The 26,403-nt window shown below is 52.5% G+C and overlaps 3 protein-coding genes across 8 annotated transcripts in view; 1 reads left to right on the forward strand and 2 right to left on the reverse strand.

The window, feature by feature from the left end:
• Nucleotides 1-1,122: 1,122 nt before the first annotated feature.
• Nucleotides 1,123-2,425, reverse strand: ISCA2 (iron-sulfur cluster assembly 2). Its single transcript, XM_069858398.1, has 4 exons — nt 2,367-2,425; nt 2,099-2,234; nt 1,868-1,983; nt 1,123-1,677 (listed from the first exon to the last, which is right to left on the reverse strand). Exons 1-4 carry the CDS (start codon nt 2,423-2,425, stop codon nt 1,503-1,505), a joined length of 486 nt encoding a protein of 161 aa, XP_069714499.1. The 3' UTR covers nt 1,123-1,502.
• Nucleotides 2,426-7,323: 4,898 nt separating this feature from the next.
• Nucleotides 7,324-9,777, forward strand: NPC2 (NPC intracellular cholesterol transporter 2). The gene is made up of 4 exons (XM_069858627.1): nt 7,324-7,447; nt 7,524-7,631; nt 8,248-8,420; nt 8,999-9,777. The coding sequence occupies exons 1-4, from the start codon at nt 7,363-7,365 to the stop codon at nt 9,083-9,085; spliced, it is 453 nt and encodes a 150-aa protein (XP_069714728.1). The 5' UTR covers nt 7,324-7,362; the 3' UTR covers nt 9,086-9,777.
• A 647-nt stretch (nt 9,778-10,424) lies between these two features.
• LTBP2 (latent transforming growth factor beta binding protein 2) overlaps nt 10,425-26,403 on the reverse strand; it is a 73,622-nt gene continuing 57,643 nt past the window's right edge. For 4 of the 6 annotated variants that reach the window (XM_069858536.1, XM_069858540.1, XM_069858538.1 and 1 more), the window contains exons 16-35: nt 25,995-26,120; nt 25,694-25,822; nt 25,176-25,295; nt 24,339-24,458; nt 24,009-24,131; nt 23,685-23,810; nt 21,125-21,247; nt 20,681-20,806; nt 20,460-20,582; nt 20,100-20,231; nt 18,791-18,916; nt 17,946-18,089; nt 17,478-17,669; nt 17,276-17,356; nt 16,537-16,665; nt 16,150-16,290; nt 15,743-15,910; nt 14,940-15,215; nt 14,562-14,711; nt 10,425-11,311 (exon numbers count right to left, since the gene is read on the reverse strand). In XM_069858536.1, coding sequence (XP_069714637.1) covers nt 11,145-11,311; nt 14,562-14,711; nt 14,940-15,215; nt 15,743-15,910; nt 16,150-16,290; nt 16,537-16,665; nt 17,276-17,356; nt 17,478-17,669; nt 17,946-18,089; nt 18,791-18,916; nt 20,100-20,231; nt 20,460-20,582; nt 20,681-20,806; nt 21,125-21,247; nt 23,685-23,810; nt 24,009-24,131; nt 24,339-24,458; nt 25,176-25,295; nt 25,694-25,822; nt 25,995-26,120 — 2,822 coding nt within the window. In that variant the 3' untranslated portion in view covers nt 10,425-11,144. The remainder of the gene's footprint in view (nt 11,312-14,561; nt 14,712-14,939; nt 15,216-15,742; nt 15,911-16,149; nt 16,291-16,536; nt 16,666-17,275; nt 17,357-17,477; nt 17,670-17,945; nt 18,090-18,790; nt 18,917-20,099; nt 20,232-20,459; nt 20,583-20,680; nt 20,807-21,124; nt 21,248-23,684; nt 23,811-24,008; nt 24,132-24,338; nt 24,459-25,175; nt 25,296-25,693; nt 25,823-25,994; nt 26,121-26,403) is intronic. The other 2 variants (XM_069858537.1, XM_069858541.1) reach the window with 2 other exon arrangements.

Raw genomic sequence — 26,403 nt, forward strand, 5'->3', positions numbered from 1 at the left:
GCTCCAAATCCTGTCCATATGTCCATATTCCCCATACAACAAAGAGCAGATCACATAACAGCTGTGGATGAAACTGAAACTTGTGGGCTATCAGTTCTATGAGCACCAGAAATCAATATGGAAATCAATGCTGAGCATATGCACTGCCAAGCAGTTTAGAAACGCATTTGGGAAACTTAACAACAAAAACGTCTGCAGCACAGTCTTAAAAAGCTCATGGTTTGCTGTAAGCAGTTTCCTTGAGACTAAAGTTATGCAGTGCTCCCACACTCACATGAAAGACTTGAGTCTTACACAATTTGGTTATGATTAGATAAAACACAAGAGAGGGAACAAAAATAGCTTCAACATCTTTCCTTTCACTCAGAAGCAGGTGAATCACTTAGATTTAAAAGACATCTAGTGGCAGATAAAAAAAAAACCCAAAACCACAGAAAACAACTAATCAAAAGGATGTTATTCTGGAAACTTCTAGACTTCCCATTCCCTTGGTGTTTCATAAAGAAAGGAGATATTTCATTCCTTCATCAAACCAGGTACAAGTTAGACAGATTAAATTGGTGAAACAAGTTATGGAAAAGATTCTCAGACAACCAAGACAAAAGGAACCTTAAGCAGTACTCCAGATCCTCCTCTGCCCATGTCACCTTAAATTCCCTTCCTGCTAGCAAGAGAAGGCAGCAGACATGCTATGAAACCCAAGAGCCTGTATGACCTAAAATTCCAAGTTAGATTTAGGAACAGCCTAAAATAGCACTAGCAGGTGGAAGGCTGTATATTTTATTTATATATATATATATACACACAAGCTTGAATATTTTTAAATAAAATAAACTATTGATTCTTCCTACCTCAATTTTTCAGCTTCACTTACTCTCAAAAAGTCAAAACTTTCATCCCCAGGTACGACAGCAAACCCACTGTCAATTCCCAGGACCTCCTGGGTAAGAGGACAGTAAAGTATCTGGAAAACCCACTGTGAGTTGGGAAGCCGAGCCAGCAAGACTTAGAGGTGTATGGGAGAGAGACTCTGAGGCCCATTCAGCTGGAAGACAGAGATAAGCAACGCTAGCCTGAAAGAACCCAGACTCTACCCACATGGGAATACATGAGCAATACCAATCAACCTCAAAGATTGTGTTTTAGTAAGAACTTTCAATAAACACATAGACATATATACAGCCATCTCTTGCAGAGACAAGCAGTTAAGTGGTTCCACACTTGAGAAAGGAGAGGCAAGTCAGCACCACCTGGCTGCTGGTTCATAAGGCGCCAAAGACACTTCCATGTGCGTGCTCACAGCCCCTTCATGTTTCTGAAGGGAAGGCCAACAAGTCTTGCAGATAGGCTCAGTGCAAACACACACAGAGCTGGAGTTGTGTGTAACAGCTGTGTTACAGAGTAAGGGAGGAGAGGGAGCAGCTGGGAAAAACCCCAAGCAATACCCCTCTAAATACTGCAAGGAAGTGTCTGTAGACAATGTCCATCCATGGGAAGTCCAGTCACAATTTGACAGAGAAGGAAGTCCCACATGAGCAACCCTTCTCTGCCTGGGGGTTGCTCACCACCTGGAAGGAGCTGCGGATGAGCTCCTGGCTGAAGTCCACCATGGAACCTTTCACGAAGGCCAGGCTGTCCACATCCACGACCACACGGGCACCACCTTCTTCAAACACCCTGCAGAAAAGCAGTATGTTTAACAACTGACCGTGACGCACACCCAACAAAGAAGCACAACCTGAGCAGTTTCCTTATCTCAAGGGCTCCCTCCCTTCAGTTCAAGTTACTATCATGTCACATACACCCTTCTTGTTACTTTTACAAAGAAAAGTCACACCCAACCACCACTACAGCCCTCTCTCCTTGCCTGTCATCGGGATTGATAACTGTGTCCAGAGAAAACTTGTACTGAAATCCGGAGCAGCCACCCCCTTCCACCTGCAGCCTAAGAAACTCAGAGCCTTCCGTGATCTCCAGCAACCTCTGCGAAGAACAAAAGCAAGATGATTAATAGACCGGCCGAACAAAGCGGTGCACAAACGCCCCGCTGCGTGCCCGGGGCAGGCCGGGCAGCTCGGGATCCCCCCGGGGTTCCTACCCGCACGCAGCTCTCGCTGAGGAAGACCCGTCCCTCGCCGGGGTCGCTCTGGGCCGGGCCGGGACGGGAGGACGACGCTCTGTGTGGCGGGCGGGCGGCTGTGCGGGCGGGGCCCGGCGGCGGCGCGGTACGCCAGCTGCCTCGGGGAGAAAAGGGGGAGCCTCAGCGCGGCCCCGCGCTCGCTGAGCTCCCCGAGCCCCCGCCCCCCGCCGCAGCGCGCTCGGGGACGCTCGGCGCCCCGCGACGGGGCAAGGGGACCGAGCGGTACCTGGTCCTGCCGCCCAGCGCCAGCCGCCAGCAGCGCCGCCACAGCCCCGCCGCCGCCATGCTGCCCCGCCCACGCGCTACAGCACGGCGCGCGCCCATTGGCTGCAGCGCGGCGCCCCGTTGGCTCCCGCGTGCTCATTTGCTGCCGGAGCTACGCCCGCCCCCGTCCCGTCCGTTCATTGGCTTCTGGGGTCCCGCCCCGCCCCATGGCTGCTGGCGCCTCCGCCCATTGGCTGCAGCGCCCCGCCCCGCCCATTGGCTGCCGTCGCGGTGAGGCCCGCGCAGCCGTGGGGGCGTTGCACGACGCCGCCGTTCGGCCTTGGACGTGTTTGCTTGCACGAGTGGCAGCGCTGGCGGAGGGAAATGAACAGCGATAAAGCAATAAAGAGTAGTAAATAAGGCAGCACTGCCGTACGAGGTGTTTGTCCCAAGCAGGGCCCGGTGCCGGCTCAGGGGAGCCAGGCAAGCAGAGGAGCAGGGCTGGGCAGAAGGGGTTTATGGGCTTTCCCCGATTCTGGCCTTAATGCTCTGCTTTCCTTTATCGGGCTCAGCTCAGAAATCCCAACAGAGGCTGGTTGTCCTTGGACAGGGTGCTCAGCCTCCTGTTCTCTCTCTGGCTCCTCACTTCCCTCCTGCCTGAGCAGCTCCTGCAGCAGTTTCCCTTTGGCTTCACCTCCTTCACACTCCCGAACCCTCCCTGATCCTATCACCTCCCTCCTGGGGGCTTAATGCCTCTCCATTGCCTCTTCACAGTCAAAATGGTAAGCAAGCAAGGAACTTGGGCCTAATAAAACATTACAAGTTTTCTATTCAAGTTTTCGTCTTGGAAAACTTCTACATAGATAGTTTCCGTGGACGCATCTTCTCTTACCCAGCAGAGCCCTGAGCCTGGCTGGCAGCCCTAAACTGAGCAGCTCTGCCTAATGTCTCTCTTAATCCTAATCACCTGCCATGTGACAGCAGCCTGGCCGGTTGCTCATAAAGCATGCCCGAGGTGGGATGAGCCTTAATCTCTTTCTTCCTCATGTGCTTCTGGGGGAGGAATCCTGTTCCTCACCCCGGCCAGGCCTGTGGAGAGTCACACAGTAGGGTGGCGGAGAAAAACCAGTCATCCCAGTAGGAAGGGGGTGATTTGATGTCAGGTGACCTCGGGACCCAGGGATGGTTTGCTTTCTCACCCTTGCACTCCAAGCAAGCTGATACTTCTGCAACCATGCACTTTTGCTTACTTGTCCTGTCCTGAGCATGTAAATAAAGACTGGGTTGAGCAGTTTACTTTTCCTTGTCCTTGGGTTAATTCTAACAGTGTTAAGATAGAGCCAGGGAAGTATCACAGGCAAGGTCCCAAGGAGGCTTATATTACTATGCATACCTGTAATGGTTGATAAATCCTCAATCAGGCATATTAAAACATTTAATGTGGGGTTTTTTTTAATAAAACAAACATATTGAGGTGTTTCTCCAGTTATTATCACTGTGGTGTCCCAAAAGCAGGTGACTTTGAAGGAGCGAATCAAGAACTGGGAAAAACGGCAGGGGATCATGCCTGTTTTCCGTATTGCACCAGCTTTCCTGCTGTCTCCTTCAGGGCATATTAGACTGATTCCACTGCACTTCCCCATGTTGTGACGGCATTTACTGTGAATACCCTTTGGAAAATTGATATAGCCCCAAAATCCAGACACTCGAACTTTCTAATTACCTTCAGTTTTACCAGTGTTAGGTGTCAGAGGTGTGACAAGTACCTCCAAGGCACTTCAGTATGTTGGTCAGATGGTTACAGCAGGCTGAAAGAATGAGAAAGAGGCCAACTAGCCTCACTCAGTGTTTATTTAATCTAATTAATGATCCACTATGCTGAGGGGTGACTGAGGTGCTGGGGTCAATTTTTTTGAACTGCTATGAGAGGTGGGTGTAATTAAGGAGAACAGCTGCTTCTTTGCACCTCTTTCTTGTCATGGCCTGGTTTTAACTTCTATCAGCTATGTGGTACGATGGTTTTTCTCTCACTTAGAGTTCTTATCTAGGTTTTCCACCTTCCCAGGATGTTATTTTATTGGTCATCTTGCTCCTGATAGCTTGATTGAATCTGTTTTTAGCTTTGGTCATGTTTTGTTTTCCCCTTCTTATTCTAGTCTGTGGTATCTGTGTCTGGGGAGTTCCTTTAGTTCTCTTTAATCACACTGTATTGAAGAGATTTGTCTCAGAGTTGAATTCTCTAGACAGTTTGCTCTAGTCTCTTCTGCAGTGTGTATGCTTAAATGATCTTGTATTTGTTTTGGTGGAAAAACTGAGCTTGTTTTTGTGATTCAGAAGCTGGTGACAATAAAACTTCTGGCATGGCATTGAATGCAAGAGTAGCTTGTGGTGCATTTTGAATGCTGATTATCTGTAGCAAAAGAGCATGTTCTGCCTGAAAACAGTATAATTTATTAGTCTGTAGGTGGATTTTCTTGAGAATCTGACTTTTGCTTTCACTGCTGCTGGAGCGCCTGCTTAGTGAGCTGCACTATTACACAGATTTGGATTAATTTGGTATAGTTAGCTCATAAAGTGGAACTGTAGACTTTTTCCTCATGTAATAGAGTTGTTTGGATTACAGAAGCAAATAACTTGAGCATCAGTCCTGCTGGAATGAATTTGTCTGTTCACTTTCCTAGCCTCTTAGCACAAGCTCCCTGTGATGCTGGTAATCTGGAAGGAGCCCTGTCTGCAAAATAATGAGACCAGCCTAAAGCTGAATTGAGTCTTTCTGAGATATTTTGGTGAAATGCTGGGCTCCAAGGTGACCTGAAGGCTCACATCTTGCGTCAGATGTTGAAAGGGGCATGTTCCTGAAAGCAAGGCCTGTCAGGCTTATGATGGCCGTGCTACCTTGGGGAGTTTAAGCTTTAGTACTGTTATTGCAAAACTAGCATGACGATAAGGTGTGATACCAGCTAAAAACCTTGGGCAGAAGGTTTCTGTGGCTTTCTTGTGTAAAGGCCTTGGCTGTAGTTTTGCAAACTTAACCTTATTAGACTTTTTATTAATACAGTTCTGGAGGGAATAGACATGTTATTTCTGATCATAGGTTCAACAACTTGTAATGCAAAGCCATGAATTCATACGTGCAGACATTTATGTATCTAGTCGCTGCCACTGCAAAAAAGCATCTGTTGAAGCAAAGATATCTGGAGAGATGTTTCACAGGCAGGCATCCCCATTTAATGCATTGTGGAATTTGCTCCTGAGCACGGCACTGCTTGTCCTGTGAAGTGTGATGGTAGTTTATGGTGTTGCTCTGACCTGACAGCACTTCTGTTCCTAGCAGTCACATAGGCAGCTTTTTTTATCATCTTAAAACTTGAAGGATGCCTCTCTAAAGGCACTAGTTCTTAGGCACAAGCAAAAGATTTGATGTGGGTCAGTTAGGAAATGTGCTAGGTGGGTGTAAGGACACAGCTGAGTCTTGGCAGGGCCTTTTTCTTTTTTGGATAGGGCTGCTGTAAGCACCCGGGTCTGCTTGTTTGAGGCCTCTGCAAGCTGAATGAGCATTCAGAACCTTAAAACGCCACTCCCCTTCCTGAAGGAAGGGATCCCTCTTTTTCTGAAGAGCTGAACTGCTCAGCAGGGAGACACTAGAATGAGTCCTGCTCGGTCCTGCTAACGCCTCTGGGATTTCTGTGTGACCCCCTCTGTGGAAAGCCTGAGCAAAGCGCGGGAGTTTTGTCTCTGAGTCACTCGGCAGCACAGCTGAAGCTGAGTAGGCAGATACCTTACTGGGACAGAGGTCTGAAGGGAGATGCTGTGTCAGCTGTGCTGCGTTCCTACCAAATCAGCAGTCATGTGCCTTTATCTCTATTATGTTTCTGATGTGACTCTGTGCAGGGTAACACTTGCTGCCACACAAAACTGTTGAGAAGCTGTAAACTTACACTTGGGCCAAATGCTTTCTGAAGCATCTTGTGAGAATTAATTGATGGGTTTTGCTGCAGCTGGTTTGTGTGTTTAATTGTCTTGTCATGTGGGTCTGTCTTGTATCGGGAGATGGTGTGCAGACAATCTCCAGACATGGATAAATAACCGGAAAGAATAAACACTCTCTTAGAGTTGTGAGAATTTATTGATCTGCTTAGTTGTCTAGGAAGATGTAGTTGTTTTAGGTCAAGAGGTAACCTGAAGGGAGTCTCCAGACATGGTCGAATACTCCAAAAATATAATGAGAAATCTTGGAGAGATTTATATGGTTCTTTGTCTAAAACTAGTATATATACCCACTACTTTTGGAAGACGTTATGCCTTTTTTAGAAGGGCATCCAATTCAGCACTGAATTGTAAAATAAAAATATTATTGCCTTTGCTTTGAAGACTTTGTCCTTTTTAATATTTTACCAGTGAATGAGTGTTTCTCACAATCTTAATCGTCCTGGGATTTGTCTCAGCATCCACAGCACAAAGCCGGGGGTCTGAGACGCAGGACTAGCTCGTGTGCGCTGTGTGAAATCATAGAATAGTTTGGGTTGGGGGCGACCTTAAAGATCACCTAGTTCCAAACCCGCTACAACCACAGCAATTACTGAGGAGTCGTAACTCTTGGCACTCGGGTTATGCAGGTGCAGAGAACACGAGGTACAGAGTAAGTTAAGAAAAAGGCTGCTGGCCAGACTGCTGCTGGCACTGGGACAGGCTGCCCGGGGAGGTGGTTGAGTCCCCTTCCCTGGAGGTGTTTAGGGACGGGTGGACGAGGTGCTGAGGGACATGGTTTAGTGATTGATAGGGATGGTTGCGCTCGATGATCCAGTGGGTCCTTTCCAACCTAGCGATCCTGTGATTCTACGCTTGGCTACTCGATGTTCCTCCTCCCTCCCTGCTCGCTGGAGGCGGCGAGGGGGCCCCAGGCCGTATCCCGCCCCGTCCCCGCCCCGTGGGCGGAGGGGCCGCCCGCGCTCATGTGACGCCGCGCAGGAGCCGCCGCTGCCCTTCGTCGCCTCTCCTCGCCTCGCCCCGCTCCGGTCATGTCGCCGTCCCCGCTCGCCCTGCTCCTGGCGCTGGGCGCCGCCGCCACCGCCCTGGCCGAGCCCCTCCGCTTCGTCGACTGCGGTGAGCGGGTCGGGGCGGCGGGAGGGGACGGGAAGGGGGGGGAGGAGGCCCGCTGAGAACCGGCTCTGCCTCGCAGGTTCCGAAGACGGCAGCATCCTGGAGGTGAACGTGAGCCCCTGCCCCACGCAGCCCTGCCTGCTCCACAAAGGGACGGCCTACAGCATCAACGTCACCTTCTCCAGCAGTAAGTGTCGCTTGAGCAACGGAGCTGGTGAGGGGGCTGGAGAACAGGCCTTATGAGGAGCGGCTGAGAGAGCTGGGGTTGTTTAGCCTGGAGAAGAGGAGGCTGAGGGGAGACCTCATCGCTCTCTACAACTACCTGAAAGGAGGTTGTGGAGAGGAGGGTGCTGGCCTCTTCTCCCAAGTGACGGGGGACAGGATGAGAGGAAATGGCCTCAAGCTCCGCCAGGGGAGGTTTAGGCTGAACGTTAGGAAAAAATTTTTCACAGAAAGGGTCGTTGGGCACTGGCAGAGGCTGCCCAGGGAGGTGGTTGAGTCACCTTCCCTGGAGGTGTTTAAGGCACGGGTGGACCAGGTGCTGAGGGGCATGGTTTAGTGTTTGATAGGAATGGTTGGACTTGGTGATCCTGTGGGTCTCTTCCCACCTGGTGATTCTATGATTCTGTGATTCCCCAGCAGAGGGGTCTGGGTGAGAAGAGGAAGCTGGGGAGGAAGAGCATCCCTGTAGTTGTGTTCCCGCAGCCTCCAGGCCATGCAAAGGGGGGCAGGGGGCATGGAGTGTGTAAAGTAAAAGACCATTCCTTGCTCTGGTTGTCTGCTCATGCCTCTCTGTTCTGCAGAGATTGAAAGCCAGGGCAGCAAAGCAAAGGTGTACGGTGAGATGCTGCACGTGGACATACCCTTTCCCATTCCCGAGCCCGATGGATGCAAGTCTGGGATCCAGTGCCCCATTCAGAAGGGCCATTCCTACAGCTACCTGAACAAACTCCCTGTGAAGAGCGAGTACCCCACTGTAAGTAATCTGGCAGCTGGTCTTCTCAGAGCTCCTGTCCTTCCTGGGGTGGTCCCACTGCCTGCCTTTAAGGATGGTCCCATTGCCTCCCACTGCGTCCTGTGGTGGTCGAGAAGAGGTTAGAACACTCCCTGGACTCTTTGGTGGCACTTCTGCTGTGAGCATGACTCTTGTTTCAAGTTCCCATTTTGGGACAGACCTGGCAGTGGAAGCAGCCCGCCTCCAGCTGCTGAGAAGCGACTTCAGCTGCCCAGGTATCCTCCTGTGCTGTGCCTTCCTGCAGATCCCACTGCATTCAGGCAAACGTTCCCAAACTGAGGTGCTGGGATCCAGAATGTAGTTCAGCTGGGAGGCTGTAGGCTGTTTCCACTCTCTTCCTGCTTTGAGAGCAGGGATCAGAATGCAGTGTGTGGCTGTCTCTTGAGGCATGCAACAGAACCCTTCAGCCATGTGAGATCCTCTTTGTGCAGAGCTCGCAGGATGTCCTTGCTCCACACAAATGATAATTCCTCTCCCTTGTTTTCCCCCTTAAAGTTTCCTGAACGCTTTTCATTTCCCTTTGCTCTTCTCTCTTTCAGATTAAACTGATAGTGAAGTGGGAACTGGTGGATGACCAGGACAAGATGCTGTTCTGCTGGAAGATACCAGTGCAGATCACCAGCTGAGGAGCCCTGCCATTAGTAGGGCTTGGGGAGGGGAAAAACAGAAGAAAACACAGGCCAAATTTTTTTACATAAAAAGCATTTCTTACTGCTTCCTCCAGAGTTCTGTAGCCTCTGAGTAGCCAGTACTGTGTCTGCAAGGTCAGCTGTGAGCAGAGGGCTTGTACCCCATTTGGATCCCCCTGGAGTGTTCTTGCAGCAATTCAAGGGGGAGCAGGGTCTGCTGCAGGAGTGACTTGAGTATCATCCTCTGGTTGCTCTGCAGAGGCACATCAGTTGTTTGAGGTGGAGCTGTCTGTCCTCACAAAGGATTTTCTCTGCAATGAACCTGGCTAGTGTCTGAGCTGCTACCTGGTAACCCTTCAGTGCCTCTTCTAGAATGCCGGCTGTATCCACATTTCTGTACTTCTGTTGCAACTGGGATACCCCTGAGACCTGCATATGCCATCCCTGCAGCTGAAGTAGAGACTTTCCATGAACTGGCAGCCTGTTCTGTCCTGGGCCCCTGCTCAACACAGCAGGACTGCAGTTGGGAAAACTTCTGTTTTGTGGATGCAAAGCCAAATGGCATTCAATGTCTCTGCAGGGATGATTCTTCCTCTAACCAGTGGTTTGCACTACTGCTATTTTGGAGCAGCTGGGAGCTCCTGAACCTTTTTATAACTTTCCTTTTAATAAAGCCTAGACAAAATCTTTTTGTGTTGTTTTGTGTGAGGGGAAAGCGGAGTGGCTGGATATCTTTCAGTTGTGATTGGGCTGGTCTTATTTCTCAGCTGAAGGTATGAATGGAGGTGGTGTGCCGACCTGAGCAGGGGTGACCTGCAAGGAGCCAGACATCTCTGCTGTAAGAGTGTCCAGCTGGCAATATTGGGCTGTACTGCCTTGATGGTCCTGTGCTTGCCTGGAATCGTGCAAAGGCTCTCTGAGGTGTTGGTATGGAACATGGTCTTGCTGCAGCATAGGTAAAGGCCTTTCTAGAAAGGGCTCAGGAGTTGAAAAAGCAACTTCCAGACCTGCCCCAGGGCTCTTGCCAGTTGCTGAAAACTGTGTGCTCTCATGCTTAAACTGCAGCTCCCTCACGTGTTTAAATAATACGTAGTGTTAGGAGCCACAACTGCTACACTGTCAGAGTTGGCTCCTCTGGCTGGCACTGGACTGGGGAGATAAGCAAGTATTTGGCCCGACGAAAGTCTGCTCTGGCTCAGAGGAGGCTGGGTGCCAGCATGACAGGGGTAAGAACTGGCTTACAGGACGGGGCGTGGCCTTGCCAGACTGGACCCACAGCAAGACTGTAGCTCTGGTATTCCTTGGCAGAGGCAAGACAAGCACATTCCTGACCAACCCCAGTGTCTTGAGCCAAAGGGGCCCAAAATAAATGTTTTATTTAACAACATAATAGACGTTTCCAGCAGACTCAGTTAAAAAAAATTAATAAAAATTAATAACTTTACAAAAAGGAAGCTGCCCCAGCATGGAGCACGAAGGCAAGGTGTGGGGCTAAGGGGTGCGCCTAGGCTGGCTGTAGGGAAGAGCTGGCCATAGGGCCCCTCTGGCCTCTCCACCGTGCCCTGAAGTTAGGCAGCAGCTTTAGAAAGCTGGGGTTGACCCCTCCTCAGAGCTCTGGCCTGGGGGCTGGATGCTTCACGAGGAGTGGGGCCAGCACCTGTGGTGGGGGTGAGGCTTGTTAGGTCAGTGCAGCAGTGGCAGGGAGACAACCTGCCCCCCTTTCTCGGCAAGGCAAGGTGAGGAGGCTGGGGCTGCGTGGCAGGGGAAGACGTCCTGTGAGCCTCTGTGGCATGGGGTGATGTGACAGGTGCTGAGGGGCAGGGTGAGCTCTGCTGCGGCTGGAGCGGGGGCTGGCAGGGCAGAGCAGGGTGCAGAGGCTGGGAGCTCAGCCCTGGCCTGGAGAGAGCGGTGGTGGGGAAGTTGTGTGCTTCAGAAGGGAAGGAGCAAAGAGCCTTGAAGCATCTGCAGCCCCAGGGGGCCTTTCTCCATGCCCCCAGGACATGGGTGCCAGAGTTGCGCGCCAGAGGGGATCACCCTCACCGCTGCTTCCCTAGAGCTACGCTGCTGCTGGGCTCTGGGCTGTCTGGGGCACACAGTGGTGAGTCCGGGCCAGGGCCACGTAGCCTGGTGAACAGTGGCAGCGGTAGGAGCCCTCCGTGTTCTCACAGGTGCCACCCTGGCACAGGGGCTCAGGGCTGCCCACCTCCTCACACTCATTGATGTCTGCAAGGGAAAGAAGGAAGGGGGGTTTGAGCCAGTGGCACAGCAAGCGGTTCCAGCCCTCAGGCAGCATCTCCTTGTGCCATTGTTACTCCCCTGGCCCTCTCCCACAGGCAGCCTACGTGCCCCCTCCCCCAGCATATGTAAGATACCCACTGTGACCCCACTAGCCCACAACACTCCTCAGTATATCCACAGAGCCCCCTCAGTCCCCACAGGTGACACCCCCGGCATTTGGCATCCATTAGCAGAGAAGAGCAATCCCTCAGCAATGCACACCAGATAAGTCCTCACCCTGCTCTACAGCTGGTGACACCCTTGGGTTAGCAGCTTCCTGCTATTAAGTTGTACTAGCAAAAAATCTGGGAGAAAGGCTGCCTCCAGCCTTGGAAAAGGCCCTTTCCTGATCTGACCAGGCCAGGAGGCAGATGATGGTGGCCCTGAGCGGCTGATTATCGCCTCCAGGACCAGAACACAGAGGGCCCTCATGCTATGCAAACAAGGGCTTGTTTTACTAACCTGCAAACTGTGCCAAAGGGCTTGCTCTGCTGGCTCATCACTGGGCTAGAGCGTGCACGCAAGCTCACAGCAGCTGCCCCACTATAAAGGGTCTGCTTTGCTAAATGCACTTCCCTGGACACGTTGCCTGAGCTACCTCCATTTGTCGTGGGGCCACCAGCTGGGCAGAGCACTCCTGTGCACTCCAGAGCCCTTGTTTGCACCCACAGGACCTCCAGAGCCCAAATTCTCACCTGCTAGTGTAGGTCTGAGCCCTCTGACCACAAACTCCAGCGTCATCCCCCACAAATAACCAGGGAGCGGGAGCGTGGAGCAGCTGATGGGTTCAGCTGATGGGTTCAGCAGTGACCAGTGAACCCTGGGAGGACTGATGAGCTCTGTATCGCAGGGACCTTCAGTTATCCCCAGCACAGATGGAGGGGGCCATCTGACAAAGAAAGGGAAGTGCAACCCCAGAGAGGAAGGCTAGAAGCAAAACCTCCAGGTGTGGTGGGAGGAAGCACAGCAGTCACCAGATTAAGGAGGAGGAGAGGGGAAATGTGAGATGAGAGAGCTTGAGGAACAAGGCAGCCTTCATATATAGCCAAAGCAATGGTTAAATGGGCACTGTGGACTTGGGCTAAACCTCAGGATCAGAACATTGCCATGGACAGAATAAGCTTGTGCAGAAGCCCAAGGAGGAGATGTTAGGCAGCACATCAAGGGAGCCACAGCCTGGGAAGCAGCCGTGCTAGGGGCTCCAAGATAAAGTGAAAAGTGGAATAGCAAGCAAGCTAGTTTGGCTGTGGACAACCAAATTAAAAGAAGAAGCAAAACAAGGCTATTACACCCCAGAAGCACCCAAACCCCAGAAGCAGCAGAGTCATACTAGTAGTGCACACCAAGCTATGGAACCTGCTTGTTCAGGTAGAGGTGGGGGCAGGCAACCCATCTTGCAGGATGAGGGCAAGCTATTCCAATTGGGAGGCAAGAAGGGGAAGCACTGCAGCAGCTGCAGGAGTACCCTGAAAGGCCTAAAACCAGCAAGGTAAAAACACATGGGGATGACAAAGCATGGGAAAGGAGAACTGAAGGGAAAAAAAACAATGGGACAACCTCCAGTGTAAAATGAATGCTTGTTATTCCAGGACAGAAAGGCAACAAGCGAAGGCTCCATAAATACATTAGCAGGAAACAATGGGGAATGTTGGTCTGGTCCCTTATCGGGGGAGGAAACAAAAGAGAGCCAACATAGCTGGCTGGAGCAGCTAGCTGCAGGCTTTGTTCCAGCCATCTCAAAAATGCTAGTAGTGACCAGACCGGGCGTGGACCTTGTTTGAAATGTTTAAATGAGGGTGCAGGAGTGCAGGGAAGGCCATACTGTGATAGAGATGTTTGACAATTGGATAAATAAAAGTTACATCCATATTGCTAAAGGCCTGCTGCATCTCATCTTCACATACATAATGCTCCTGCAGTCCCTGAAAAATTGGCAAATCTGTCCAAGATGGAGGATAAAGGAGGTCTCAGAGACTCAAGGAAGGGTAAATCTGGTAACTATCTTCAAAAATAGAGAATGAGGAATCCAGAATTGCAGACTACACACCTCCATTCTCTCAAAAAGACCAAGTTTGTGAGTGATTAGGTCATAATCCTCAAAACGATACCACGGTCACTAAATAGCTCGTGCAGATCTGTTAAGGCCTGGTTACGTTAAACCAATCTTTACTGACCTGATAATTGTACTGTCAGATAAGGGAGAAGCAGTGGATATGATGTGTCTTGGCCACTGTGAGGATTTCAACACATTCTCACATGACACACTCAAGCAGACTGAGAAAATACAGCAATTGCACAATTGGCTGCAAAGCTGCACTCCAAAGATAATTAGCAATACCTGGCTGTTACAATAAAGGCTAAATAATAGCCTGCAGAGGTCTGCCCTGATCCCTGCTCCATCCAATGTTGTCATTAAGATGGACAAAGGAAGAATCCCCATGCTTATAGAATGTATGTGTGTGATGCTTGGCTGCAAGCATTTTGCAGGGTTCAGACTAATTCTGATCAAGCAAAGAAGTAGTCAAAAATCAACCAGACAAAATTCACTGAACGCAATTTCGAAGCAGTGCGGCCAAGGAAAGGGTAACAGAGTGCACAAATGCCCTAGAGGCAGTAACAGACCAGGCAGCCACTCTGCCCAGTAGCATTGGGGGAGGCAGAGCCCACAGGTTCTGTTTGAAGAAGCTGCATGATTGTGTCATGCAGTAAGAATGCTGGGAGAAGGAGTAAGTGCTGTGCCTAAGAGGGACTTCATCTGCGCTGTTGAGTGCCAGTGCCTCAGCTGGCCTGGGGAGCTGCACTGTTAAAAGGATAGAGACACAGCACAGGTCGATGCAGAGAGAATCTTTGGAGACCACCTCTTGTAAGGCAGGGAGGAAAGCAGGGAATGTAGCAGAGAGTAAGCAAGGATAGACTAACAGTGGCTGGTGGTGTACATGGGTGTTATGCAAAGAAGGGAGCGATCACCTGCTCCTCATGATGCCCTAAGGTCCCCTGACCTAGCTGTTGGCAGAAAGGGGTTGGATGAACCTCCAGGATGGTCCTCCCAGCTCCGTGGGAAGCAGCACCAGGGTGAGTGGGGCACGCTGACTGTGCGGCAGCGGTCTTGTCCAGCACCGCCAGAGAGCAGCAGCCATCTTGGCATGTGGGGGCCCAAACCACCCAGCACCCCTGAGCTGGCTCCCCCACCACTCACCCACACAGGCCATGCGGGTCATGTCCAGCTGGAAGCCGTCAAAACAGTCGCAGGTGTAGCCCTCCCGGACACGCACGCAGCGCCCATTCTCACAGCCATTGAGGATCCCGCACTCCTCAGCCTGCAGCCCCTCGAAGCCCTCGTAGAGGCCTGGAAGATGGCAAGACAGTATCAGATCAAGGTAACCGTCTGCCCAGACACAGGGGGGCACTGGGCACAAGGCGAGACAGTGCAAGTGGGTCCAGGATCGACTCAGAGCAGTCAGGAGAAGAACTTGCTCCAAGCCTGGAGTGTCCTGGATGGGGTAGGAGCTGCCAGGCAGTCCCCATGGATATAGGCTGGGTAGGAAAGCACCACTTCATGTCTCCCAGTACTCACCAGTTTGGCTAGGCAGGTAGCGGGGTGGAGACCGCCCTGGGCCATGGTGGAGAGAGCTGCCACGAAACTCACTGTTGTGTTCCCTCCGAGGGAAACCAGCGTCAGGGTTTCCATACTCAGACTCCAGGTAGTTGTAGTAGGGGCCCATATCTGGGCTGGGAAGGCCATAGTGGGGGTCTTCCAAGCCCAGTCCATACTCATATCTAGGTCTTTCTCGGAGCTCAGCCCCTCTCTCACTGTCTTCACTGGCCCCATTACACAGGAAAGCAAAATCAGCTGCAAGTGGTGACAGAAAAGGAAGGGTCAGTGCAGCCAGGCTCAAGACAGGTGGGTTGCTGTGTCTGGAGAGGGTGCATCTATACTGGGCCAGCGGGGGCAACCCTGCGTTCAATGGCCTCTAAAGCTGCAGCTCTGTAGTTTGCTGATGAACCTCATCTTCAAGAAGACCAGCTACTGTCTGGGACCCGCCAGTCCTTGAGCACCGAGAACCCCAATTCCCAGTGCGCTCGCATCCCAGGCTGCCACTATCTCACCTCTCCTAAGCTAAGCAGAAGCAGCATGCACAGAGCAACTCTCCCCTTCGACACCGCAGACTCCTTGCAAACTAGTTTGAGGTATATCCTGCCCCTTGGTGCAGCTCAGCCCTGACGAGGCAGGGGTTCAGCTGCTCCTAGGGGTGGCTTCGGCAATGTGGATGACAGGAGGAGCCCTCGCTGCAGCTATACACGGCTGACCTTGCACGGCACAACTGGCAGCAGCCCAGCCCGTCCCCGCTTCTCCTGAGGGATGCTTGCCCTGCTCACCGGAGGATCTGTGTGGGCAGAGGGCGCAGTTCTGTCCCCAGGCTTCGCCAAGCCGGCAGCAGCACTCAGTGTACGTGGTCTGCTCGCCACGCAGCAGGTCTTGGCATATGTAGTCAGAGACAGTCTGCCAGCAGACATCCAGGTGGATTTCATATTCCTCTAAGGGATCTGTGAATGCCACAAGCAAAAGATGCCATGAAAATCATACAGAAGAGTGCTACTGTCCTCAACTTGAGAGGGATGACCATGCACCCCAGCTCCTGCCACCTCTGCTGTGGCTGCACACTGTGGTGTTATTGGCAGCCTCAGCCTGGCATCAAGTCCCCATCTAGTGCCCCTTCCCGGGAGACCCAGCAGCAGGGTGGGATGTGGGGTGAAGATGTGCTGCAGCAGGAGCTTGGGCTCACCTGCTCTGCTGGAGAGGTTCACACACCGGTTGCCAGTGGCATCCAGCACGAGAGGGAGGCTGCAGAAACAGTGGTAGGAGCCATCCGTGTTCAGACACTCTCCGTTGATACAGTACACTTCATTTTGACACTCATCCTGGTCTGCCCGTGCAGAAGGACAGAGCAACATTTCAGCCTGGCAGACATGGACAATTCAACGCTTTTCTTGCCCAAATGGGGACCTTGGGGGCTCCTGCTACCTCCTCCCTCATTCCCTAGGAAGGTCCCAGGAAACCTGTCACCCAGATCTGTCCTTGTAGTATGGGCAGCAAGGACAACAATAAGTGCAGCAGCACAGCTGTTCCTTCATGTGCAGTGGTTGCCCACTGTTCTTTGAAGACATCTTACCAACACACTCAAGCCTGCTGGAGTCATAGAAGTAGCCTGTACGGCAGAAGCACTTGTAGCCCGGCACTGTGTTCAAACACTGTCCATTGCGGCAGAACTCAGAGCCAAATATCTCACACTCGTCCATGTCTGAGAAAGGGATGGAGGGAGTAAGAGAGAGTCTCAGCGACCAGAGTTGTGGAAACAAGCTGGGCTGGGTGTTGCACTCGCAGAAAACCAGCACAGCACCTTGGTATGGATCACTGGCAGGTCCCTGAATGAGCCCCTTGCCTCTCCCACTGGCCTCATGCCTGGAAGCATCCACAGGCAGAGCAGGAGTAAGGAAGACAGGGAACAGGATACTTTCACAAACAAGAAATTCATGTGAGTATCTGGAAGGTCATAAACACAACCCCCTGAAGGTGAAGTGCCAAAGGCTGGGCCAGGTGACTGCTGAGAGATCTGATCAGCAACCAGAAGGGTTATGTCTTACTGGACCTCATCCCTGGTTTGAAATGGGCATGGAAGACTTGCATCAAGAAAGAATCACTGCCAGCAGTAGGGCAGGACTGGAGGAGGGGCACTTCCAGCCTGGTGATAATGGCAATCTGTGTTTCCTCTGGATGGAGGAAAGCAGCAGCAGGATGTTACCATCTCCCACCACAGCCCCGGAAAAACACTTCCGTGGATGCATCTCCACACTTTGCACAGCACCCTCCCTCTTCCCCCAGGAAGAAATGAGAGAAAATGGTGGTAGTACCTGTAAAAGACACTTTTCCTGAGAGCAAATCTTCCTTGGGAACATAACCTTTCCCGAGAGGGCAGATATCTTGGTATTCCACTGGCCAGGAGGTAGATGCCAAGGGCAGATGGGAAAAACAGAAACCAGTTGTTAATGCAACCAAGGTTGAGCTGGTGGTCAGAGCACTGGCCTTACCTGGTGTGTGGGGCCACAGTCCTACCTGTGCCTGGGATGGGACAGGGGTAAGTCTCACAGTTGTCACCCCAGGCTGCCCCCACAGTACAGCAGCACTCCTCCTTGGTGATGTTCTTGGCCAGGACACTGTCACACAGGTGAACGTCGCTGATGTGGTAGTAGCACTGCTTGCGCTCTGCGCTGTCAGAGAGGTGGGCTGCTTGTGTCCCTGGGCCTTCTAGAACACAGCAGAGCAGGGACGGGATGGGGTCCTTGGCACCCCAACGCAGCATCCCACACACCTAGGAGGTCCCAGAGCACAACCATCACCAGCAGCATAGCCTTCCCAGGTCCCCACTTTCAGGCTCCTCAGCATTTCCCAGACAAATCTTTGCCCATGCCTGTGTGGGCTTGTACAGTCATGGCAGCCTCTCAGCTTTATCTCACCCCAGCCAGAGCTACCATATTCCTGCTCTAGCTGCCACCCGTGCTCCTGTCCTAGCTGCCTACTCACCCATGCCTGCTCGGGGCCGGCACTGCCCTGCCTCTGTGTCGTACTCCTCGTGGTCACTGGAGCAGAGGCAGAGAAAGGATCCTTCCACATTCTCGCAGAGCGCAGTTCCGCAGACGGCAACCATCAGCTCGCACTCATTCACATCTGCAAAGCAAGGGGCAGCAGTGGCTGCTGGAGCCCTGCCTCTGCATGGACAGCCTGTGCATGGTCTGCAGCATGGTGTCACTCTTCAGCAGGGAGAAGGGAAAACTGTTTGCACTGTGGCTCAGCACAAGTCTGGCAAGAGCTACCTGCCACGCTGATAATGGATTCAAGGAGCCTGAACTCCAGCTTGCAGTGAGTCACTGGATCACAGGATCATTCAGGTTTGGAGGGACCACTGGAGGTCTCTTGTCTAACCTCCTGCTCAAAGCAATGTCAGTTAACAGATCCTACCAGTCTGCTCGGGCCTTTGTCTTGTTGGGTCTTTAAAACCTTCAAGGATGATGGCTGCACAGCCATCTGGGGCATCTGCTTCACTGCCTGCCTGTCTTCATGGTGACAATGTCTTTTGTTACATTACATACTGCCTGTTCTCTCCAGGCACCTTCACGGCCCCCAGCCCCCAGGCTCCTTCTTTCCACATGGCTCCACGTCCACTGAGAGCCACTTGCAGTCCCAATGAACTGCTGTGCTAAAAGGAGAGTTTTTTCCTCCATAAGCTGCCCTGTCTGTGTCTGAGATTCTCCATGAGTGGATGCAGTCCCTGTCCATGTCCATGCCCCAGAAGACATCACACAGCAGGGACACCAGCCCGGCCATCTGCTCTCCTTCACTGACTGGCAGAGCAACGATGGGAGACTCACCAATGCAGTAGTGCCCAGAAGGTGAGCTCTCATAGCCACGGTCGCAGAGGCAGCGGAAGGAGCCATCTGAGTTCTCGCAGAAGCCGTGGCTCCCGCACAGCGTCTCGTTGGCACACTCATCTATGTCTGCAGCAGAGCAGAGCACAGGAATTACCCCAGACCCTACCTTTCCCAGTGGACACCCTGTACCCAGGCCCTCCTGCTCTGACCCCCAGACCTGTGGATGGGGAAGGTATTCCTTGATATGAGGGACTGGTCTGGCTGCTCCGCTCACCCTCCTGCTCTGAGCGTGCATGTTAAGAGAAGCTTCCTGCAACATCCAGAGCTGAAGAGAGGCTGAATGAATAGAGCAACAGGAGAAGGATGGGAATGGGAAATGGATGGGAAAGTGTGGGAGATGGCTGGCAGGGGCAACTGAGGGTGGTGCAGGTCCCTGCAGAGATGTAAAGGGACACACAGCTTTCAGGTTCACATTAACAGGAGATATAAGGGTGCAAATGAAGTGTGTGGGGCAAGTGCTGACAGATCTAAGGTGATACCCTCATGTGCTATTCTTCTGGATGTGGTCCTTCTCCAATTGCTATAGTGTCAAACAGTAACTTCTGCCTTGCCCTAGCCCAGTGCAGGTACACAGTCACATCTGGATCCTCTGTCTACAGGTGGCAGATTTAGAGCCATGCTGGCTGCATCCCACTCCCCTCCTGCCACTGCACGTGACAGATTTCCCTGAAGCAGGCAGAGCAGCCATGTGCCCACAGTCCACTGCTCCCAAGGCTAGGAGTAGCTCCACATGGTAAGTCTGAGTCCTGGTGCAGCCCTGAGCTCCTCCTTGCTGCAGCTTTCCCTGAACCAGAGGGAGCTTAAAAATCTGCAAAAAACCCTTTGCTCTCTCCTCTTTCCTGCAGCCTGAACTCCAAATCCAGACTCCCGAGCCTAGCACACAGTGTTATCAGCAGCCTTTCCACTCACCCAGCCCTGTCAGGCAGGTGACTGGGCACAGGCAGCAGACCCAGCAAGCACAGTTCACAGGGATTTGCAGTCCAGCGCCAAGCCCAGAGTGCCTGCAACCTGCCCAGGACTCTCACCAAGTGCAAAGCAAAACAAAGCAGTGTCTGTTCCACATGCCAGGAAGAGAGGAGTCTAGACACAAGCAGGCAGCTCAGCCAAGAAAACAAATTTTCAGCATTATCTGCCTTTCCACCAGCCACACACTTCCTCCTCCTCCTTCCCCGCAGCCCTGGCAGAGATGTCCCACAGCCACTTTGTCCCTCCCAGAAGAAGGGACAAGAACACCTGGAATTGTACTCACCGATGCAGTCACCCAAGGGAGTCCAGTGGAAGCCGGGCTGGCAACCCATGATACAACGGTAAGAGCCTGGGCTGTTCTGGCACCGCCATGTGCCGCAGATGGCATCCCCATACTCTTTACACTCATCCACATCTGCAGGGAGGATGGCAAGGGGATATGGATGGTCAAACAGGGATTCTGCTTGTTTACCGCAGTATGCAGGTAAAGTTCAGCTGGCCAGAGGCCCAGAGCCACTGCTAGTCCCCCTTTCAAGTCACACGCAACTTTGGGTGCTGGGAGCAGAACCGCTGTCCCTCCTGCACTGGCCGCATCCATCCTCACAATCCCAGTGGGCTGATCTCCCCAGTGATGAGCTCTCACCTATGCAGTCATCAGTCTCCTGGGAATGTTTGAAACCATTTTCACACAGACACCTGTAGGAGCCTTCTGTGTTCAAGCACTGGCCTTGTGAGCACCGGGACTTGTCTGCGCATTCATCAACATCTGGAAAAATCAAGCCAAAATTGTCAACCTGGATCTCACACCAGGGGATGGAGCAGAGGGCAGGACCCAAAGTCTGTCCCTGCCATCCTCCAGCTCACCTTGGCAGCTGACTCCCCCAGCCGTGTTTGAGAAGCCAGGAGCACAAATGCAGAAGTAGGATCCGTGACTGTTGAGACACTCGCCATTGGGGCTGCAGATCTCACTATTCAGGCACTCATTCACATCTGCAGAGGGAGCAGGCAGGGCCATACACCCAGCTCAGGGAGATATTCTTCACCTAAGCCACACAAATTCCCTCTTCCCAGTCTCTTACAGACAACCCTCGTGGGGCTCCTGGTTGCTGGTTTCTTGCCATGGAGACAACAGTCTTCCCTGTCCATGGCGACCCTTCATTTGGCTACAACCAACCTTACGAATGAATGTGCCATGCATGGTGATATCACCTGCCTTGCCACTGGCATCCTCCCAGCCAAGAAAGAAGGGGGATATATAGGGAGGCTGTATAGCCTGGACTCAGAGGGCTACAGGGATAGGGTTCATACCTTCGCACACAGTGCCGTTGAGGAGCTCGAAGCCAGCCCGGCAGTGGCACTGGTAGGAGCCTGGGGTGTTCCTGCACTCTCCCCCCAGGCACTGAACAGCAGGATCCTCACACTCATCCATATCTGCCAAGCAGAAGGGCACAGCACAGAGTGAAGCCCAGCTCTCACCATTGCTGGAGAACATGCCCACAAAGAGAGGCCTTCACTCAGCTATTGACCTGTAAGGTGGGTTTGAACTGCCCTCCCAGAGCATCCCACCACCGTGAGACACAGGCAAAGACTTCCTGTTACTGAGGCGTAAGGAGGTGGCCCAACCTCTTTGCTCCCTTCCATCACAGGGACCAGGATGAACTGGATCCCAGCACTAGGTCAGTGGTGCCCAGTGACAGGACCAGAGGCAATGGGAACAAACCAAAACACAGAAGGTCCCACCTGAACATCAGGAAACATGTGTTTACTGTGAGGGTTACTGAACACTGGGACTGATTACCCAGAGAGGTTTTTGAGTCTTCCTCCTTGGAGGTATTCAAAAGGCATCTAGACATAGTCCTGGGCAACCAGCTTTAGGTGGCCCTGTTTGAGAAGAGGGGTTGGACAAGATGACCTCCAGAGGTCCCTTCCAACCTCAGCCATTCTGTGACTCTGTGAGCAAAGGAATACTGCTAAGCCCAGTGTCCATTGCCAGCAGAGCTCCGCACTGGGTACCACAACCACCAACAGGCCAGCACAGAGCCACAGTTGCTGACAAACCCTCTCTTCAGCTAGTCACACAAGACCATACATCTAGACAGTAACCCAGCACCAGCCATACGTTCTGTGGCTCTGCTTTCCTATCTGCCAGACTTGCCCACAATCTTCTCCTCCTGGCTAGGCTGACCAAGGACCTATATCAGCTCTTGCCCAGCTGCAGAGCTCCCCACAAAACCTCTACCACTCAACTCCCCCAGGCTTTGGCCAGAGCCTGTTGGCACTCTGAGGGTTTTGCTCACAGCAGAGGAAAGATGTGCCTTCCCTCTAACACAGGGCTCTGACATGCTAGCAGACTGCAGTTGCCTGCAGGCCCATGAGGTAAGGGAAAGTATTGGAGGAGGATGCTAATTAGAAGGATGGGCTGGCGTGCAGGCAGCAGAAGACCTGCTAGTGGGGAAGGTCCTGTTCTACTCCTCTTGCCTGTTAGGTTCTAAAGACTGGTAGCTCATGAGGCCAGGACTTTTCTTCCCTTTTGCAGAGCACTGAGTACAACACAGGCATAAATAAGCATTGCTCCCTACTACCTCAGGGTAGATTCCCAGCTGTTCAGTCTCAAAGGATTGCAAGTAGCAATATTATTGGATTTTTATGAAGATGAACCATAACCTACTTTATTTATCACAAAACTATCACAATACCCTTATCATTTTTCAAATATGAACACCAGATCCACAGACAAGGCCGCCAGCCAAGGCAGGGCAGAATGTGCCATCCTGACATACGGTCAGTGTGACACAAACAGTATTGAACCCTGATAAGGTGCCCTTGTGACATGGCTGGGGCAAGGCAGCCACGAAGGGGCTCACAAGCAGCCTTCGGAGAGAGGGAGGGCAGACAGAAGGCATCAAACTATAGTTTTTCCATTGCACCCAAAAATCAGCTCATTTCATGCTAGCTTTCCCCAAAACAGACACCAAAACAGAGGAAAAGAGTGGGAGAAAAGCCTCCCTCTCCTCCCCAGTAGAGGCCTCCATGCAGGGGGCTCTTCTGAGAGACACATCAAAGGCAAGATCTTCTGTTTGCCAGTTATGCACAGGCTGCAGAGCTCTGCAGTACTCTAGAGAGAAATGTGCAGCACATGGCCAATCTTCAAACAAATACCTTTGCTAGCTCTGCCCCCTCCTTTCCCTTGCCCCATACAGGGAATTTGTACCAAGCCATCTCAAGCCCAGGACATCCCATGGGGGCTAAAACCAGGGACAGAGTTTTCCTGACTGTGCTGGAGCAGTTGGGCTGTAAGACTATGATGGAGCACTCTCACACCTCAGCAATGCAACCAACACACATAGGTGCTAGTGTAACCCTCTGCCACACGTATCTGGCACAGCAGAGCCCTTGAACTAAGCTTTCACTTTTAAACATATCCAAGTTACATTAGAGGCTGGGAAAAAATGATGAAACCTGAGTGCTCACAGTTTCTCCACTGGCTGAGGACCCAAGGTTTCTCTGTTGAGGACCTACATTAGAGGCATGTTCTCTCAGGCACACAGTTCTGAATTGAACCACACAACTCGTCTCTGCCCATGTTTCCAAGCCTCCTGCACTCCTCTGGCCTTTGTGAGCATTCCTCAGGTCACCATTAGTTCAGAAGTTTCATCAATGTGCCCTTCCTCTCTATCCCTTTCCTGCATGAGGAAGATCATCTTGCTGCTCTACATGCCATCCATGTGCAGCCCTCCATGGTCTTTGCTGATCATAGAGCTAAAGACCTGGAGAAGGATTCTGAAATTAAAGAAGACCCGAGACCCCACCAACAACTCAGCTATGGCAACGTCTCTTCCCCACACCCCTGCCCCTGGGAAAGAGATACCTTCACACGTGCTGCCATCGTTGGAAATGGTGTAGCCAGCATCACAAGCCATGCACGAGTAGGAGCCCTCGGTGTTAAGGCAGAGTCTGGAGGGACAAGCAGCCTGGACCGCACACTCATCAATGTCTGCACAAGCACACAAGGGAAAGCAGGATGAGCAGGAAGGATGGGGAGCAAACATGTCCCGGGGCAGAGGTGTTGAAACAATCAGCCAACATGGTGGCCAGGACTCGAGTAGAGTCAAACACTCAGGAACAGCCTAGGGAAACCTCTGGACTGGGTGCATGACACTTCAGAGGGTCTGGATCCACGGCTCCCTGGTACCTTGGCAGCTCTTCCCATCAGATGCCACCTTGTAGCCTCGGTAGCAGGAACAGTGGAAGGAGCCGTCCAGGTTGACACACCGTCCGTGAGCACAGGTCCCCTCCGCAAGGCACTCATTCACATCTGCATGACACAGCACAGAGCAGTGTGGGATGGGAGGTGCTCAAGGCCATCCCTGCCACCCAGATTGTGAGGACACTGTGCCCTGGCCATGCTGGCTGGCTGCCCGCGGAGGACCGTGCTGCCCATGACCCTGCTCCTTTTGAGGTTTGCAGAGAGCACTGCCACAGAGGGTGCGGGTGCCTCCCAGAGACAGTCCATGTTTCTCACCAACACATCTCCCATTCCTGGGTTGGTAGCCATCCCCACAGCTGACACATTTGTAAGAGCCTGGTGTATTGACACACTTCCCACGGGGACAAGGGCTAGGATCCACGCACTCGTTGATATCTGCCAAGAAACACACTCCTTTCAGGCTCCCAAAGATGAACAATGGAGTCTTCTCCAGGATGACTCCTTCAGCTGTATCCTCAGAGTCCCCCTGCAGGCAACAGCAATGCTGAAGAGGAGGTGAGGTGAGTTTGACAGGACTTGGGCAATGCTTTTTGTAGTCTTGCTTATCACTCCTACACCCACAATTGAGGGCTGACATAATCCAGCAGCGAAAACCACTGCCACGGGACACTGCCAAGGCCAGAAATATGCATGGGCAGAGAAAGGGATCAGAGAACATCTGTGCAGGGCTGTTTCATCAGGGACTTTCGTAACTATGATTAGGATGCAGCCTCCAGCTCAGGAAGTTCTTAAGGCAAGTGATTTCTGGAGGTCATGTAGGGGAGCAGCATTCTGTGCATGCCCTGTTTCCTGTACTACCTCCTAAAACAGTTTTTCACTTTTTGTTGTAGGTGAGCTACTGAGAAAGAGATCTTTGATCAGGCACATTGTATGTTCAGAAGGGCAAATGCTTTTAAGGGCCAGGGAAACCTGTCCCTCCATCAGGCAGAGAAGAGGACCAGCAGCTCTCAGGAGTGGCACAGGGCAGAAAACATGGGAGGACGTGTCCTTCTACCCTTCCAGGAGGAGACATGGAATGGTAAGAAAAGGAGGTGCTCAGCCCTACACAGAGTGGGTTGGAGGGGCAGGGGAGCAGGGATAAGCAATCTTCACCTTCACACTGTCCTCTGGAACCCATGGCAAAGCCCTCCTTGCACTCGCAGCGGTAGGAGCCAAGAGTGTTGATGCATTGCTGACCCTGGCAGGCAGAGGGCTGCTCACATTCATCTCGATCTGGCAACACACAGGGAGACAGTCCCGAAGCCTTCTCCCTCCAGCATGGGGAAGGCTGAGTGCAGGAAAGGAACTGATCCACCTGCAGCAGGCTCTGCCCAGGGGACCCACGCCACGGCTCTCCATCCCTCATCTGTCCTTGCACCCTCCTTGCCATGAAGCAGTGATGAGGGCTGGCATCATAGGCCCCTGCCTGGATCTCCCTGGGCACAGTCCTTTTCCTGAGCAAGGGTTCACTCCCATGGATCAGGCTCTCTGGAGGGTGTGCAGGTATGTGCAGGTGTGTGCACACTGTGTGTATGAGTGCATGCAGGTGTGTATGCACGTGCATGAGGGTGAAACGTGGGAGAGAGAACACGGGAAGGTGGTTAATCCTGTACCAGGCAGACATCTCTTACCCTCACAGCTCTGCTTGCCCTCTAAGACAGCAACGGTGTACCCAGAGTAGCAGAGGCACAAATAGGAGCCCAGATTGTTGATGCAGCGACCTTTTCCAGCACAAGGATCTTTCAGGCACTCATCTTCATCTGTGCTCAGGCAAGGAAGGAAGACAAGCAGTCACCACAGTAGCCCCCTGTCAGCCTCATGATGCAGCAGGCGGGCAGGGGCTCAGCACAGCTGCCAGAAAACCTTCCCCTGGGAGCCTGAAGAACCAAATGGTCCATCCAGGCCCGGCAGGAAGGAGAGATGCCAACCTACCAATGCAGTGGAGGCGGCTGGGGTCCAACACATAGCCAGAGGGGCACAAGCACCTGTATCCCTCTGGGGTGAGCACACATGTGCCAGCTCCACAGGAGAGGGGTGAAGATGCACAGTTGCTGACCCCTGGGAGGAGAAAGCACACTGTTGGGAGCAGCATTGAAAGGTTGCACAGTCTAATATCTGCCCTGTGTCCCCAGCACCACATTGGGCAGGCTGCCTTTTCCCTTTTTGGAGAGTGGTGGCCGAGCCTGCTCCTCTACATCTTCAGGGAGCCTGCACCCATAGAGCTGCATGGAGGACGCAGCAGACCCTGTCACCTCCTCTGGCCGGAGCCCAGCTGAGACACCCAGTCCCCTACACTGCTCACCTGTGTCCTGGCCACACAAAAAGGTGGTAAGGAAGCTTA

The sequence above is a fragment of the Phaenicophaeus curvirostris genome, chromosome 5 (assembly GCF_032191515.1).
Source record: "Phaenicophaeus curvirostris isolate KB17595 chromosome 5, BPBGC_Pcur_1.0, whole genome shotgun sequence".
NCBI classification, from domain to species: domain Eukaryota; kingdom Metazoa; phylum Chordata; class Aves; order Cuculiformes; family Cuculidae; genus Phaenicophaeus; species Phaenicophaeus curvirostris.